Raw genomic sequence first — 18793 nt, forward strand, 5'->3', positions numbered from 1 at the left:
CATTTTGCACATAAGAATGGTTGAATTAACTCAGTTTGAAACTTATGGGGACTAAGGTTCTTGTAAAGGCTTTACTTTTTGACACTGCTCCTCACATTTTAAAATCCACCACCTTGTTCTGTGCCATCCTGTGTCCACTAATTGCTTGGTACACTTCTGTTCACTGAAAATCTAATATTTAAGTGTACGGGAAAAGGTGAGTAAAGTCACCAGAAAAAAAAAACAAATGAGGTTTTGTATTGTAGTGTTTTGGGATCTTGCCAGGTACTTGGGTTGGCCACTGTTGGAAACAGGATTCTGTGCTTGATGGACCTTCAGTCTGTCCCAGTATGGCAACACTTATGAAATTATAATGAATTCTGTAACAGCAAAAAATTTATAACGCAGCAATCCAAACCAATCTAAGTGGCATACAAATAAAACAAAGATAACGTAAACCCAAAAATCCATTAAAAAAATAAAGTTCACTGAGGGAACATCTTTTCGTTTAAATAAAGGGGACTGGAGTTGTGAACTTGATTACAGCTATAGAGAAACTTCCTTTGACTTTTTCCCCCCCATTGTGCTTTCAGCACTTACTGCGGCTATTTACACATTGGGGCCTATGTGCTATGCCATGTTAGCAGTTAGGAGATACTAATTTCTGTGTTAAATTCTCATGCAGAAAAGGGTATGGAATGCACCTTACAGTTAACATGCAGGCAGCTGCTGCACATTACTTCTTAATGTGGCAGATAATGTTGTCTGGATAGGTGTAGCTAACCCAGCAAGAGAGAGCAAGTGCCTCACAAAACGTCAAGATATACAAACACAGTAGGGATGACCAAAATAAAGGATGGGGAAACTAGATTCCCCAAGAAAATCCTTTATAGTGTGTTGGAATGAACAATGTCGAAGAATCAGGCTCAGTTGGATTTGACACGGGTCATGTTTCGGCAATAATGACTGCATAAGGAGTCCATTAATGAAGGCATTATTGCCGAAACATAGCCCATGTCGAGTCCTGCTGGGCCTGATTCTTTGAGACTGCTCATTCCAATATGCACAATAATGGATTTCATTTCAAGTTCCATCATCCTTTATTTTGGTTATCCCTACTGTGTTTGTATATCTTGTCGTTTTGTGAGGCACTTGCTCTCTCTTGCTGGGTTAGCTACACCTATCCAGACAACATTATCTGCCACATTAAGAAGTAATGTGCAGCAGCTGCCTGCATGTTAACTGTAAGGTGCATTCCATACCCTTTTCTGCATTCCATACCCTTTTCTGTCTAGGTGTAGCTAACAGCATCTCTTTCAGGGGCATAACCAGACTTCGGCAGGAGGGGAAGTCCAGAGCCCGAGGTGAGGGGGCACATTTTAGCCCCCCCGGTGCCTCCGACCCCCCTTGCCACTTTTGACTCCCCCTGGCGCCGCCACCCCTCCCCCCCGTCCCTTTTGACCCCCCTCCTGCCACCGCCAACCCTCCCCCACCACCGTCAGGTACCTGTGCTGGCGGGGGTCCCCAACCCCCACCAGCCGAAGTCCCCTTCAGCGCCGGTCTCTGAGTCCGGCATATTTGCTTACCTGGATTCTGTTTCTGTGAGGACGTCAAGACTCACAGAAACAGAATCCAGATCAGCCACGCGCCGGAAGCCGGCGCTGAAGAGGACTTCGGCTGGTGGGGGTTGGAGACCCCTGCCAGCAAAGGTACCTGACAACAGCAGTGGGGGAGGGTTGGCAGCAGCAGGGGGGGGTGAAAGCAGGGAGGCCAGGGCTATATTTGCAAGGGCCCATGCCCCCGTGGCAGTGGTGTAGCCAGGGGTGGGCTGGGCCCACCCATTTTGGGCTCAGGCCCACCCAGTAGCAGCATATCTATGATGTGGCTGGCAGGGATTCCCCAAGCCCCACCAGCCGAAAACTTCCAACAACTGTCCCTCCTGCATACCTTGTAAATACCAGATGCCTGCAGTGAGCAGCGACTGATACATACTGCTCGCACCAGCCCCACAGCCTTCCCGCTGATGTATTCCTGCCTATGCGGAAACAGGAAGTTACATCAGAGGGAAGGCTGTGAGGCCAACATGAGCAATGTGTATTAGTTGCTGTTCGCTGACCGTGAAAATCTGCTATTTAAAAGGTATGCAGGGGAGGGGCTGATGTTTGAAGGACCATATGGCATGCAAGTTAGAGGGGGAGAGACCAAATCACTTGTGGAGTACTTCTGCCCACCCATCTTGGGCCCAGGCCCACCCAAAATTGGGTGTCTGGCTATGCCCCTGCCCCGTGGCTCCACCTAGCTACGCCCCTGATCTCTTTATCTGCCATTCACTTAATATATGGTAAAGAATTTTTCTGTTACTAAAATAGAAAATTGAAAGGTTATAGTGCCTCTGTATAAACTTCTAGTGAGACCTCATTTAGAGATCTGCACCCAATGCTGGAGACTGCATCTTCAAAAGTATATAAACAGGATGAATTAAATCCAGAGCGTGGCTACTAAAATGGTTAGTTGTCTTAATCATAAAGCATGGAGTGGAGGAGTGGCCTAGTGGTTAGTGTGGTGGACTTTGGTCCTGGGGAACTGGGTTCAATTCCCACTGCAGGCACAGGCAGCTCCTTGTGACTCTGGGCAAGTCACTTAACCCTCCATTGCCCCAGGTACAAATAAGTACCTGTATATGTAAACAACATAGAGCCTGCCATGAGTGGGAAAGTGCGGGGTACAAAATATAAATATATATATATAGGGACAGACTTAAAATATCTAGTGTATACTTTGGAAAAAAAGATGACCTCTGTGACATAAATGCACAGGTGGGCCGCTTTCAATTTGAAAGGAAGCTCTGGAATGAGGAGCTCATAGAATGGGCAAGAAAGAGGATAAACTCAGGAGTAATGTAAGGAATTATTTCTTTATTAAAAGAGTGGTGTATGTGAGTAGCCTCTGACTAGACATGGTGGAGATGAAGACTGTTTTGCAGTGGTTCCCAATCCTGGAGGCACCCCAGCCAGTCAGGTTTTCAGGATACCCACAATGAATATTCATGAGAGAGATTTGCACGCACTGCCTCCAATGTATGCTAATCTCTCTCATGAATATTCATTGTGGGTATCCTGAAAAAATAACTGGCTGGGGTGCCTCCAGGACCAAGTATGGGAACCACTGCTGTATCGGAATTCAAGAATGCATGGAACAAGCACAGGGGATCCTGGAAGGAGTGGAAGGGATTGTAAAGCTTATTTACTGGTGTATGAGCAGACTGGGTCGGATATGTGGTCTTTTATCTATGCTGTTGGGAATGACCCTGACAGTTAACATAGAGGCTTTCCCTGACAGTTAACATGGAGGCTTTCCAGCCACTGTCGTTAATTTTGATTGTAAAACCATAGGAACTACAAAATCTTACTGTATTTTAGTAAATTATTCCCAATGTGTACATAAAAATGGCTGAATTAACTCAGTTTGGAGCTTATGGGGACTAAGGTTGTCAAGGCTTTACTTTTTGACACTGCTCCTCACATTTTAAAATACGCCACCTTGTTCTGTGCCGTCCTGGGTCCACTAATTGATAGGTACACTTCTGTTTACTGAAAATCTAATGTTTAAGTGTACAGGAAAGATGGCCCAACCATTGCCCACTAATTATTTCTGACCATCTCTGGGAAAAGGTGTCAGGTACTTGGGTTGGCCACTGTTGGAAATAGGATTCTGTGCTTGATGGACCTTCAATCTGTCCTAGCATGTAGCAACACTTATGTAATTATAATGAATTCTGTTAGAGCAAACAATTTATAACACAGCAGTCCAAACACCATTCTTTTTTGTGAAAAATTAAAGTAACAAAAGTTCAAACATGTAACTTTTTCAGACTGCTTATGGACCCATACCATGAAAAATCGGCTATTCTCAACTTTTTGGATCTGCTACTTTAATCACCTTTTCTCCAGAGACAGTCACATTTTTATCAATGGATGCAGGCTGGTCATCTTATTCTAATGACTAGCTTTTTAGAGTGTGCAGACACAAGATGCTGTACTCTGTCATGGGCATCTATAAAATATATTCAGTTTTTGATAACTTCACTGTCAATCAGTGGCGTTCCTAGGGGGGCTAACACCCGGGGCGGATCGCCGATGCGCCCTGCCCCCCCGGGTGCAGTGCCCCCCCCCCGGCGAAAGAACCCCCGATCCCCCAGCGAAAGAACCCCCCCCGAGTGCACGCCGCTGGGGGGGGGGGGGGTGCCGCGCGCCTGCCGGCTCTTCGTTTTCATGCTCCCTCTGCCCCGGAACAGGAAGTAACCTGTTCCGGGGCAAAGGGAGCATGAAAACGAAGAGCCGACAGGCGTGCGGCATCCCCTCAGCGGCGTGCACCTGAGGTGGACTGCCCCCACCGCCCCCCCCTTGGTACGCCACTGCTGTCAATGGCACCATTTTACCAATGTGCTCTGCCTACATCACAGGTTATCATGCAGTTCAGTAATTGTGTTTATCAGGTAAACAAAGGGAACTAGTCCATCCATGAATACATTTTCACCTAACCATTTTGCTCAAGAGTCACCATATAAATGAGTTCCTGGCTCAGAAATTTGCTCACTGAAAGCTTTTAAAAAAGGAAAAACAAACTAGTGATGCATTACCAGTTGTGCCTGAGTGAGGTATTTCTTCCACCAAAGATACTTGTGCATGGATGGAATAACAGACAGGCCATAGTAGGAGTACATGAGAATGTGGATAAAACTGTTAAGCAGAGGTCCAAAGAAACCTGTAGGAATAAAGTGGAAGGGGATGATGTATGCATTATATACACTATTATATCGTCATCTCTAGACTTGCAACCTAAAAATGAAATGTCAGCTCAGCTTGTCTATAATTTTAGCTATAAAGTTTTACTTCAGGTATACTGCATTATTTCCCATCCCCCATCTCTCGTTTTCTATCAGCCACATGAAAGAATTTCTGGCTGGTCACATGTTCTGATGGTGAAAATGTTGCTAAGGCAGCTGGCAACTCAGATACCTGGTATATCTTGTAATTTACTGAAAGCAGGAATGACAAGGACACCAATTGCAAGCTTCCAGCACATATGAAAGTACCAATTACAAGTCTCCAGACAATATGTAGCACCTATGATTGGTCCAGGGTAGAGGAGAGGTGGATGCTCACCAAAGCCTATAAAACCATGCTGCAGACAAAGGAACTCTGAAAAACTAGGCATGCTTGGAAAGAGAGTTTCCGATCCGTCCAATGGCCTATGGTTTTTTCCGAAGGGGTGCTCTTCCCCCCCCCCCCATTCATAGAAACTAATTCTCTATATCTAAGATTCTTTCTTTCTCCCTGTTCTATGACCTTTATATGAGGAACAAACTCCTTCTATTTCTCTTCTTTATATAATTAGTCTAATTACTTATAATTACCAGAGGTACTGATGTTAGATTTTGTAAGTCTGTTATAACTTTACAACTGATATCTGATGCTGTGATAGTGGGTGAGTAATTAAAGACTTTTAATTCTCTCTAATTCCTGTACATTGTTTCTATAATATTTTATAAAATTTCATAAGTTGTTTACAGAATGGCATCCAAACGCAGCCTAGTACAAGCTACAGGTGATAAAACCCTGGGACAACACAAAAAACTCATACCTCAAAAAAATCTGAAACTTACCTTAACAATTGCTATGGTGCCAAATTTATGGAATGGTTTTAATGTTGCCATTACCAGGTGTTTGATACATATGCATGTGTGTCCTTCACATAACCAGAAATCTGGATCACACAAAATTAGGTGAACATTTACTGTACCATGAGTAGATAATTTGTAGTAGCCTACTGGTTAGAGTACCTGACCAGCCAGCAAAGTCAGGGATCAGATCCTACTGCTGCTTCTTGAGAACTAGAGCAAGTCACTTAAGGGGTCTTTTACTAAAGCTTAGCTTGCGTTATCTGCAACAGGGCCCATTTTATTCTTGCTGCAGATAACTTGAGCTACGCTTTAGTAAAAGATCCCCTTAATCCTCCATTGCCCCAGGTACAAAATTAAACTGTGAGCACTCTGGGGACAAGGAAATAGCTACTATACCTGAATGTAACATGCTGTGAACTACTACTGAGAAAGGTGTGAGCTAAGGAAAAATGGCTGAGGGGGAGCTATAATAAAGGTCTATAAAATAATACTGAGTGGAGTGGAATGGGTAGATGTATACTCTTTAGAAAAATACTAGGACTAGGGGGCACACAATGACACTACTAAGTAGTCAATTTAAAACTGGAGAAAATATTTCTTCACTCAATATTTAATTAAACTGTGGAATTCATTGCAAGAGAATGTGGTAAAAGCAGTTAGCTTAGTGGGGTTTAAAAAAGGTTTGGATGGCTTCCTAAAGGAAAAGTCCATAGACCGTTATTAAAATGGACTTGGGGAAAATCCACTGCTTATTTCTAGGATAAGCAGCATAAAATATATTGTACTGTTTTGGGATCTTGCCAGGTACTTGTAACCTGGATTGGCCACTGTTAGAAACAGGATTCTGGGCTTGATGTACCTTCAGTCTGTCTCAGTACGGCAACACTTATGTTAACTCTGGAATTCTTTACCAGAGAGTGTGGTAAAAGCAATTAGGTTAGCAAGGTTTTAAAAAGGTTTGGATAATTTCCTAAAAGAAAAGTCCAAAAGCCATTATTAAGATGGACTTGAGAAAATCCAATGCTTATTTCTAGGATAAGCAGCATAAAATCTGTTTACTCCTTTGGTATCTTGCCAGGTACTGGTTACCTGGATTGGCCGCTGTTGGATACTGTGCTTGCTGGATCTTTGGTCTGTCCCAGATTTGCAGCGCTTATGTGCTTATACATAATACATGCTTTCAGTTTATATCTATACAAGCAACAAAGTCTGTTTTGTGAAAAATGAAACGGGCCACAGGAAGGCTCTCGTCTAAGCGATTTCTCTTCTCTCCCCTCTGTGTTCAGCAATTCTCCCCTCCTCTCCCCTGCCCTCTTCTCCTTCCTGCCACCCTGCCTTTAAGCCGTTCATGTTACCTCAGGTCGCAGCGGCGGCAGGCTCGGCTCGCGTCACCTCCAGCCTTCCCTTGCCTTCCCTCTCAGTGTCCTGCCTTCCTCTGATGTCATTTTGTCTTTCCATGAGGGCGGGACACTGAGAGGAAAGGGAAAGCTGGAGGCGAGCTGACATCAGCTCATTTGCATGCTGTTATGAAGCCAGCCAGCCAGCCAGCCATCCAGGGAAGCAGAGTGACCAATTAATATATAGATCCAGCAGTGCTCTCCATTGAGGTGGTGGTGCTGAATATACTCATATAACTTGAAACATCTAAATCAGCAGGTATAACTTGAAATGTCTATTTATAATCTGATCTAATCTGAGCTTTCATATTTCACGTATACTGGACCGACAGGTTGTTGGATAATCGAAAGGTCGAATAATACAGAAAAAGTGGTTGAATAAAATGGAAGTATATATTGAATGCATGTTTCAAAAGAGGAAGCAGTAAAAAAAGAGTTTAAACCTTAAAGTGCCCAAGAATCATACCTAGCACCACTGCCTTTTAACTAAACTTGATGCTAGGAAAGAGAAAGAAAAACCCACATGCATCTCATTGATAATGCAGTGACATCACTGGGGTATGTTGGATAAGAAAGCCTCTAACAGTAATGCCTTTCAGGTCCACCAAGGAACCACACAATGCAGTTTAGATTAATGCAAAAACATTATCAGATTCAGAGACATTCGAACCATACTGAGCATACACATTATTTGCAACATTCGTGTTTGTTCATACCACCTGAAGAATTTTTTCACCTATTCCATTCCCTCCTCGAGCCTTAAACTGTTGAGTCATTGGAATTTAGAACATGAGTATTTGTGTAAGGGAGCTCCAAGCTACCTGGCCAATCAGCTCAGGAAATGTGAACCTAGTGGGACTCAGATCACCACAGAAGGGTATTTTGGAGATGTCACACAACTTTTTTTTATGTTGGTGACTCGGAGTATCTTTAGTAACAATTCAATCACTGGTCTCAAAAAACAGTTTTTTAATTCACACTTTGCAATAACCAAAGTTTCTTCACAAAACATGAAAATTTACTTCATATGCTTCATTATTCTTTTTTTTTTTCATTTTTCTATCATTTCGAAAAGCAGGTCACATATAATGAGGATTAGCAAATACCCAGTGTACCTGAATGTAACTCACCTTGAGCTACTACTGAAAAAGGTGTGAGCAAAATTAAATAAATAATAATATAAAATAATAATAGCACAACACATCTCAAAAGAAAGATTCTAATTGGCACCCATTTTGCCAATTGTTTCATCAGAGGATCTTCTTTATCAATTATCCAACAAATACTCAGACCACCGCTTAAACGTTGGATCCTCTTCAGGAATTGACAGAGGAAGAGAATGATCTGTGTATGAGGTAGATGTGGAGCTGCTGATTTGTAGGGTGGATTTGGTGAGGCGCATGACCAAATACCTTGTATGCTTAATAGCAGTCACCCCTGGAATGTCCCTTATCCTGCCCCCTTTTCAGATGGATAATTTTGGCTATATTCATTCAAAACTATTTGTTCAAGTGACCCAAACTTTTTAAAGATGTGTTTATGCAGCCTGCACTGCCCACTGACCACGTGAATGTTGGCCCCAGCATGTCAGTGGAGCAAAGTTAAATCCAGCCACTAGATTTTACAGTCAGAAGTTGTGCTTTCTTTGCTTCTCTTCTTTCCTCTGCTCTTTGAAGGCCTGATTTATTTCCAAATTACACCCAGCAACTGCTGGGCAGGTTGGGAATACAAATTTTTTTAAAATAAATAAATTATATACAAATACTAGACATCTTTAAAAAATCAAATTGGAGAATTAAAATGTATGGCAGTAAGAGGGGATGTTTTCAAGATGTGATAAAATGCGTGCTTTTACCACACTTTGATTTACCATGGGATTCTTCATCCTGCAGTATCTCAACACCACAGGTTGCTGACTCCTATGGTAAATGAATAACTCTGCTTGCGAGACACCTCGCAAACAGCATTAGTCCAGCCACCCCAGGCATTGGGACTCGAAGCCATGGTCCAATTAGTACATAAGTATTGCCATACTGGGAAAGACCAAAGGTCCATCAAGCCCAGCATCCTATTTCCAACAGTAGCCAATCCAGATCACAAATACCTGGCAAGATCCCAAAAAAGTATAAAACATTTTATACTGCTTATCCCAGAAATAGTGGATTTTGCCCAAGTCCATTTAATAACAGTCTATGGACTTTTCCTTTAGGAAGCCGTCCAAACCATTTTTTAAACTCCGCTAATAGACCTCTATCATATCTCCCCTCAGCTGCCTTTTCTCCAGCTGAAGAGCCCTAGCCACTTTAGCCTTTCCTCATAGGGAAGTCGTACCATCCCCTTTATAATTTTTGTCACCCTTCTCTGCACCTTTTCTAATTCCACTATATCTTTTTTTTGTTACATTTGTACCCCGCGCTTTCCCACTCATGGCAGGCTCAATGCGGCTTACATGGGGCAATGGAGGGTTAAGTAACTTGCCCAGAGTCACAAGGAGCTGCCTGTGCCTGAAGTGGGAATTGAACTCAGTTCCTCAGTTCCCCAGGACCAAAGTCCACCACCCTAACCACTAGGCCACTCCTCCACTCCACTCCACTTTTTTGAGATACGGCGACCAGAATTGAACACAATATTTGAGGTGCGGTCGCACCATGGAGCGATACACAGGCATTATAACATCCTCATTTTTGTTTTCCATTCCTTTCCTAATAATGTCTAACATTCTATTTGCTTTCTTAGCCGCAGCAGCACATTGAGCAGAAGGTATCAACGTATCATCAGCGACGACACCTAGATCCCTTTCTTGGTCTGTGACTCCTAATGTGGAACCTTGCATGACGTAGCTATAATTCGGGTTCCTCTTTCCCACACGCATCAATTTGCACTTGCTCACATTAAAAGTCATCAGCCATTTAGATGCCCAGTCTCCCAGTCTCGTAAGGTCCTCTTGTAATTTTTCACAATCCTCCTGCGATTTAACGACTTTGAATAACTTTGTGTCATCAGCAAATTTAATTACCTCACTAGTTACTGCCTTCTCTAGGTCATTTATAAATATGTTAAAAAGCAGCGGTCCGAGAACAGACCCCTGGGGAACCCCACTAACTACCCTCTCCATTGAGAATAATGACCATTTAACCTTACTCTCTGTTTTCTATCTTTTAACCAGTTTTTAATCCACAATAGAATACTACCTCCTATCCCATGACTCTCCAATTTCCTCTGGAGTATTTCATGAGGTACTTTGTCAAACGCCTTCTGAAAATCCAGATACACAATATCAACCGGCTCACCTTTATCCACGTGTTTGTTCACCCCTTCAAAGAAATTCTCCTGGGCTAGAGCTTAAAGGGACCACGGTGCCATTCAACCCCCATCAAACTCGCCCCCCCCCCCAAAGTACCCTTCTCTAGATTCAGCGGTCCTAGAGCAGAAGCAATCCCCAGTCTCTCTTGCCCTGGCACTGTCTCCAAAATGAAGCCCCTACCAGTAGGTCTCGCGCTAGCACCACTAAAGGTTATGTTTCCATATAAAAATAATTTTTTCTTGGCTGCAGGTTCTAAAGATCAATTAGAGGTGTTTATGGGCCATCTGAATAATTGTTGTTCTTCTATTCAGTTAGTCTGTACATTATGAATCCACTATTTCATTTTTGGATGTACTGGTCCACTATGGACCAAAAGGTTTTCTACTTCAGTGTTTAAAAACACAGACAAGAACACCTTTCTTGATTATGCATCCTAGGTACCTTAAAGACGGTCTGCCATTCTCCAAGTTTTCGATATTGGTGAATTTGTGATTCTACCATAGAATATTATCAGACATCCTCAATATTGTCCCAACAACTGTTTGCTAGGGGGTACCAGGGTTGTAGCTATGTGGGGCCACGGGGGCATGGGCCCCTGTAGATTTGGCCCTGCCTCCCCGCCGCCAACCCCGTTGACCCCCCTCCTACCGCTAACCCTCCCTCGCCACCACCATTGGGTACCTTTGCTGGCGGGGGTCCCCAGCCCCCGCTAGCTGAAGTCCTCTTCTCCGGCGCAGCCGCGTTGCTGACCTGCAAGGGCAGGCTTCTGTTTCTGTGAGGAGTTCATCTGGCGGGGGTTGGGGACCCCCGCCAGCAAAGGTACCCGACGGCGGCAGCAGGAAGAGGGGGTCGAAAGGGGTGGGGGAGGGTTGGCGGCAGTGGGAAGAGGGGGTCGAAAGGGGTGGGGGAGGGTTGGCGGCAGTGGGAAGAGGGGGTCGGAAGGGTTGGTGCTGGGTCAAAGGTGGTGGTGGCGGCGGGGAGGTAAAAAATAGTGTGGGGGGTTCAACGGTGCTGGGGGGCTAAAATGTGCCCCCTCACCTTGGGCTCTGGACCCTCCCTCCTGCCGAAGTCTGGCTAATCCCCTGGGGGGTACCCAAAGAAAGTTGTGAAGACTGCAAGGAAACATGTCTACTTTAATACAGATCATTCACTGCAACCAAGAAAAAAATTGTTTGGAACAGAAGACTATGATGTATGTGTAACCTGGGTCTTGCCTGCACCACCACCAGCTCAGTTCCGACCCAGGCCACACCATGTGAATCACCTCACACTGCTGTACATTCTCACTCCACATTCCCCACACTGCACAATCTCTCCTGTTTGAGCTTGGGTGTGGGTCAAGGTCCGAAATAGAGATCTGGTGGCAATGGGGAATGAAGTGGGGCTCATAAGGGCCAGTCCAAGGCACTGTAAGCCACATTGAACCTGCAAACATGTGGGAAAATTGTGGGGTATAGATAGATAGATAGATAGATAGATAGATAGATAGATAGATAGATAGATAGATAGATAAGCGTCCTCACTCCCGTTCCAAAGAACCACACAACATTCCAAGGATCTTATATCTTTTTGTAAATTCAACTTTACTAAACTTTATGTAAACGGCAGGTAAACCACTTTATAACTTCATCTGTAGAGTCAACTAATTGTTTCAGAAGCTCTCCTGTTCACTCGAGATTGTGGATTACAACCTCAATCACTTTCCAATGCAATTTCCTTCAGCAAACCCAAAGTACTTTACATATATACAGCTTCCCCTGTCCTTTACCTGTCCCTTTGGACTGTCAATAATCCAAGGTTGCTCCAGTTATTCATGATTACAATCCAACTCCTTCAGGCACAAACACTTTTGGCTGTCTTTCTTCCAGCAATGCACTTCTCGAGCTACACCCTGGCCTTGAACAGGCTTTCCCTGCTCCAGGGCTGGGCTCCCCTTGCTTACCCAGAGCTCCTTATGCCTTCTCAGTTTTCACTGTTAGGGGCAGCAACTATGCTTAAATCAGCCTTAGTTTATTCTGCCACTCCAGGACCCCCCCCCCCCTCTCCTTCAAGGATCCCAGCAGGGGTACAGACAGCCAAAGACTCTATGCTCCCCTCTGTAATCCCTTTTATGAACTCTAACTCCTCCCCAACTACAAATTATTCCAGAACCCACCCCCTTGAGCTGGATCTCCATTCCTCTTAAACCTCTAATCCTAGAACCCCCCCCCCCCCCCCCAGTAACCCTGGATAATTCTACATAAACACTCTCAGTAATCCCCATTATAATGGGGGGGGGGGGGTTACATGTGCTAAAATATACTTGGTCATCTGAATGATTAGACAAAATTTAAGAAACACCGGTAAGTCCTCAGTGTCAGCAGTGTAGCCGCAGAGGGCCTTGGCCCCCTAAATTGGATTCTGGTCCCCCAAGGTCTGCGGGTTTGGCTGGTGGCGGTCCCTAAGCCTCACCAGCAGAATCCTTCCTCCAGCGCTGTTTGCTGCTGCTGCTGCTGCTGCACTGCCTGCCCTGTGTCCCCACCCGCGTGTATATTCAGTTTTAGTGAAATTAAGCATATGTGAAGCTTTGCGCATGCTCAATTTCATTAAAACCAAGCATATGTGTCATGGAGGGGGGGGGGGAGCAGGGCAAGCCGCATGGCAGTGAACAGCACTGGAAGAAATCTTCTGCTGGCAGAACTTGGGGACTCCCTCCAGCCTAGATATGTGGGGTTGCAGCAGGGGACAGAGAGCAGTTGCGAGGTGGGACAAAATGTCCCCTCTGGGCTCAGGCCCCTCCCCAAATTGAAATCAGGCTACCCGCCTGCTCAGTGTGCATGCTTGATTTGTGTCTAGTCGGTGCATGATGGCGCACTACATTGGAATTTAAATAATGCACTATGTAAATTGGATGTATGGACAAATTTGGAGGGAGAGTCAGGTTGACCCAAGTGCTGTGGTCTGTGTTCTATATGTGCAATTACAATAGAAGGATGTCAAACTCTTAAATTAAGATTCTGAACTATTGTGATTGATGTAATTCAGTGCCCATGTTCTTTATATAGAACAGACGTCCTGCCAATTTATGATTCAACACAGACATTGTGTAACTGGCAGATAAAAAAGGAGGAGTCTTTAGAATAGCATTGTTTGACTTTTCAGTGTCATTTTGAGGAATTACAAAGGATTGTTGATTGGATTTTACCAGATATTCGTCATGGCAATTTAAGAAGAAAAGTTAAGATAGTGGGGACAGCAATGGATTTTCTTTTTTGTGTCGAAGTATCTTTATTGAATTTTGAAAAGAACATATGTACAACAGAAAAGTCTTTAATTCTTTCCTCATTTAATTGCTTTGTCTCATTTAATAAGAATTAAATGAGACAAAGCAGTACGAAAATAATTTTGTCAGAGAAATTGCTAGATACAAAAATTATGAAATTTATCATCTATCATGTACAGTATCTAGAAAAGGTCTGAAACAGGGATCAAAACTATTAGTTAAGTAAATAAATAGTGGACACATAAGAGTCAAGACTAGACCATATCTATTTTAAAATTTTGCAGGAGCTGACAAATTTAAGACAAGTGAAAGAGTTTCAATTGAACAATTAAAATGTTTGAAAATGTTTTGAAAATACCCATAAAGTGAAATATTGGGAGTTTGACATATAAGGAATAAAGAGAGCTAAGAATTATTAAAAAAGAGAAAAAGATAAAAAAAATAATGAAGACCAGTGACGATAGGAGAGGGGTTTGGTGGAATAAATACATGATCCATCACTCCTCCCAACTGAGGTATTCAGAAAACAATCACTGATTGGGTTTACACATAAGTACACATTGGTATAATTGAAATGAAAATAAATACACATGGTAAATTTAATGCTTTACTTCTTGTAGGTAAAAGTGCTGACTGTTAAGATTGTAAGCCGGAATAGCTGGGAAAACACACATACATCCCACACATAACTATTGATATCCCATAATATTATGCAAGGAATACTGTTCCTGCATATCTACTCATGCGTGGACGTGCCATGCTGGGGCCATTTCTTCGCAGAAAAACAATTGTATTGTGAAGAGTATGTTACATATTAACCTATAAAATGTTTGTGTCATGAAGAGTATGCTAGATATTAACCTATTTTCCTGTGCAATTGCAAGCATATCTCGCTACATTCTAATTAACCATTGGCCTTGTTAACCAGATTCCTCTGTCAACCATTTCCGTTTGATATTTATTTATTTATTTAGGACATTTATACCCCACCTTTTGCCGCAGTTTAGCAGCCTCAAAGTGGCTTACAATGAACTATTGAAATAAATACAGTTACATTACAATATTTAGGGACGAAAAAAAGAAAAACAGGGTAAGAAGGGAAAGGAAAAGAGAAGAGAGACTAAGATGGACAGCAGAAATCCAGAGGAGCCAAGAGGGATGGCGGAGATCCAGGCAAAACAGAGTGGCTCGAACTGGTCCAGGCAAGGTGATCCTCAAACGGGAACTGCAGCAGTGCCCAGATACCACAGACGAAGCACTGAGAAAACAGCAGCAGCACGCGGCCAGGAGAGAGGCAACGATCACCAGAGGCTGACGAAAGCTGAAGGCAGGCAACACCTGCAACGGAGTCAACGGCGCAGGATCCAAGATGGCGGTTCAAACGGTCCTCCTCCGCAGCTCCAACCGTCGGGGCCCTCCAAGCCATGAACCTCCACCACTGCTCCAACAGACCGGCAGAAGAGGAAGAGCCGGCGGTGTCAGCAGGGGAACAACTCCAACACAGCGGCCAGAAGATCGCCTGGGCCAGGGCAGCAAAGGCAGCAGTCTCCCCGATGGAAATGATGATGAAGAACGGGAGAGAGGCAGCCACAGCAAACAGACAGCAAACCACGGCGCCCCGGACCAAAACAGGCTCAGGCCCGGTGAAAAGCAGACGATCAATGGCCAAACGCCGACGGATTTCCCGAGGACCCTCAAGAGCAATGGAACAGGCCACACGAGCAGGCACAACGCGATAGGGCTAGCAGCTGGCCCACCGACATGAAGGAAAGCGAGCTACGCTGGCCAGAGCTTCCCCACGATTTACCGCACGAAAACTGGTGAAAAGGGGTGAAATCAGGATGCCGCAACAGCAAGGAAAACTGGCGCGACCGAAATCGGGCCATCATTCAGCCAACAGGTAACTGAACGACGGGTAGCTCTGAGGTGGCATCAGGAGCTAACAGTTCGTTAGCCCGTTAGTCAGCCACCATCTTGTCTTGAGTGTTGCCATCAGCATAATTTGATGTTACATGGAGTACTCTTCTCGACATAGATGGATGTTAAAGCGAGTGCTGTTCCTACATATTCTACAGAGTTTGATGAAAAACAGTTTAACAAACTTCATTGTTCTTGGTCTTTTCATCAGGCAATCAGAGTATCTGTTCTCCACAGCTTCAACTACAAGATCGCCTTTGCAGGTTAGAAACTGCATATGTTATATATACCAATTCTATTCGCACTTTCAACAATGCTGTGATACTCACGATCCTTACGTCCTCACGAGCAAGCTGTGAACAGTAGCCAAGTCCTATGTTTCATCAAAATAAAGAGCATGTGCTGAAGTTGCTTGCACTTCCATTATGCTGGTTTATTTACTGGTGACTGGTGCAATATGTTAAGTAGATTTGAGTGAAGGTCTAATAACCACTCCTCAGTTCGCCAATGGTTTAGGAGTCTTCTTATGCTTTAAACCAACAGACCTAGCAGGCTATCGAGGCCTAACTGAGGTAGCAGGGACATAATTAACCTTACACTCCCACGATGCCTTCAAATGGTAGCATTGCAATCTACAAACATCTTCCAAGTACCAAAATAAATAAATAAAAATTCCCCTACCCCACGATATGGACATAACACAAAATTTCTGTTGCATGATCCCCAAGAGTGGTTGTACCACATTAGCTTTATCTATTTAACCACGTCACCTTGTATTTGTTTACACCGGAGTCTGTAATCACTTTTCCAGAACTATGTAAGCCAGGGCTTATGCACAATTTGAGGGTATAGGCTATCCAGAACTGGGTTGCACAGAGGAGTGGGAGATGCCCCACGATTGGGCAAGTCACCAATCCCGACCAGGATTCTTTTATAGAGCGAGACTTCCCTTCATTAAATCCGTGCTGACTTTGTCTCATCAGCCCACGTTTTTGTATGTGCTCTGTAATTTTATTCTTGATAATAGCCTGTACCATTTTGCCCGGTACTGACGTCAGACTCACCGGTCTGTAATTTCCCGGATCTCCTCTGGAACCTTTTTAAAAAATTGGCGCAACATTGGCTACCCTCCAGTCTTCTGGTACCATACTCAATTTTAGGGATAGATTGCATATTACTAATAGTAGCTCTACAAGTTCATTTTTCAGTTCTATTAATACTCTGGGATGAATATTATTATTATTAACATTTGTATAGCGCTACCAGACGCACGCAGCGCTGAACATCCAACATAGAGAGAGACAGTCCCTGCTCAAAAGAGCTTACAATCTAAAAATAAGACAGACAAACAAAACAATTAAGGACAAGGGAAGTACTGGATGAGAAGGAACAAGGGGAGGGGAAATTGAGTAGTGGCTAGGAGTCAAAAGCAGTGGTGAAAAGGTGGGTTTTTAGCATAGATTTGAAAACAGGTAGAAATGGAGCTAGGTGTATAGGCTCAGGAAGTCTATTCCAGGCATAAGGTGCAGCGAGGGAAAAGGAACGAAGTCTGGAGTTAGCAGTAGAGGAGAAGGGGGGCGACAAGAGAGATTTGTCCAGTGAGCGGAGTTCACTGGGAGGAATGTAGGGAGAGATGAGAGTGGAGAGGTAATGGGGGCTGCAGAATGGATGCATTTAAAGGTCAGTAAGAGAAGTTTGAACTATATGCGGAAGCGGACAGGGAGCCAGTGAAGAGACTTGAGGAGTGGGCTAGTGTGGGTATAACGATTTTGGCGGAAAATAAGTCGTGCTGCAGAACAGACTGGAGAGGAGAGAGATGGCTGAGAGGAAGACCAGTGAGAAGTAAGTTGCAATAATCCAAGTGAGAGGTGACAAGGGTTTGGATAAGGGTTCTGGTAGCGTATTCAGAAAGGAAGGGGTGAATTTTGCTAATGTTATAGATAAAGAAACGACAGGTTTTGGCGATCTGTTGAATATGCGCAGAGAAGAAGAAAGAGGAATCAAAGATGACTCCAAGGTGAATACCATCAGGTCCTGGTGATTTACTACTCTTCAGTTTGCCAAAGGAGATATTTTTGAGGAGAGAATTTTCTTCTAGAAAGTCTGGTGACACTAGTACTGAAAGAGGAGAGTCTGAGACCTTGAAGAAATGAAGCAGAGGGAGATTCTCCATGAAGAGGGTAGATTGAGAAGGAGAAGGAACCTACTTGGAGTCAGGCCTTTGGGATTCTATTTGTTTTTACTCTGTATGTCAAATTATTGCCCTATATATACTTCATTTTCTGGGAATACACCTAAAATAAAAGTATCCCTTTTGTGGATATAGTTTTATGGCAAGACTGATAGAGCTTGTTTGGTAGTTTTATGAGTCAACCAGTGTAGATCTTAGGGCATTTTGCCTTCTCCATCCACTAGAACCCCTTAAGTTGTGTTTTAAAAAAACAAGTTTGAGTAACCTTTGTGGCTAGCCCTTGTCCTATCAAGAGAGAGAGAGAAAGAGTTAAAGTGCATATATTTTACTACTGCATAATACTGTAGGCCAAAAATAAATTTAATGCAATCTTATATCATGAGTACCCATTGCGTTGGGAAGGTCAATTTAAATCTTCTGGGCTTACAATAAAATACTTACTTTGTCCACATGGAATCCAGTTCATCACACACCACCAGATGTTAAACATTGTGGCATGGTGATAAACATGAAGAAATGTGATTTGACTGTTTTTCTTCCGTAAAACAAAGAAAATTGTGTCTGTGAATTCGATTGCTTTGGAAAAGTAGTACCACCATAGAACTTTTGCCACCTGTAAAAGGAATAGGGCACTGATGTGAAATTAAATCTTTTGCTCACTGACACAATGACTACTCAAATGTATTTGTGATGCAAACCAATGTTCCATGCACTGTTAGATGCTAACACATTTTATTGCATGCTGTTTTCTGCAGGTTCCTCCTTTCCTGCTCTCTACAATGTTTTTTACAGCTGTAAACCATCTTGATACTAATAGACCATCAGATGGTCATCTATATCTGTCAGTCAACTAAACTATGTACAAACAGTGCACATTATCAGCATTAGGCTGCAATAACAGCACACTTTAGTAAATCTAACCCATCCTGGGAGTGGTATGTCTCTTTCTGCCCCCAGGAGCCGAACCTTAAACATTTGGATTTTGATCCTGAGAGAAATGTTCAAAATTTAGAAGACTGACAGCAGCATAATCGAAAGAGAAGGACGCCCATCTTCCGAC

General features: G+C 43.6%; 1 protein-coding gene across 1 annotated transcript in view; it reads right to left on the bottom strand.

Moving 5' to 3' along the window:
* ELOVL2 (ELOVL fatty acid elongase 2) overlaps positions 1–18793 on the bottom strand; it is a 196829-nt gene that overhangs the window by 57827 nt on the left and 120209 nt on the right. Inside the window, exons 5-6 of the mRNA XM_030210995.1 lie at positions 18175–18346; positions 4619–4743 (exon numbers count right to left, since the gene is read on the bottom strand). Coding sequence (XP_030066855.1) covers positions 4619–4743; positions 18175–18346 — 297 coding nt within the window. The remainder of the gene's footprint in view (positions 1–4618; positions 4744–18174; positions 18347–18793) is intronic.

Source organism: Microcaecilia unicolor, chromosome 1, assembly GCF_901765095.1.
Source record: "Microcaecilia unicolor chromosome 1, aMicUni1.1, whole genome shotgun sequence".
Lineage (NCBI taxonomy): Eukaryota > Metazoa > Chordata > Amphibia > Gymnophiona > Siphonopidae > Microcaecilia > Microcaecilia unicolor.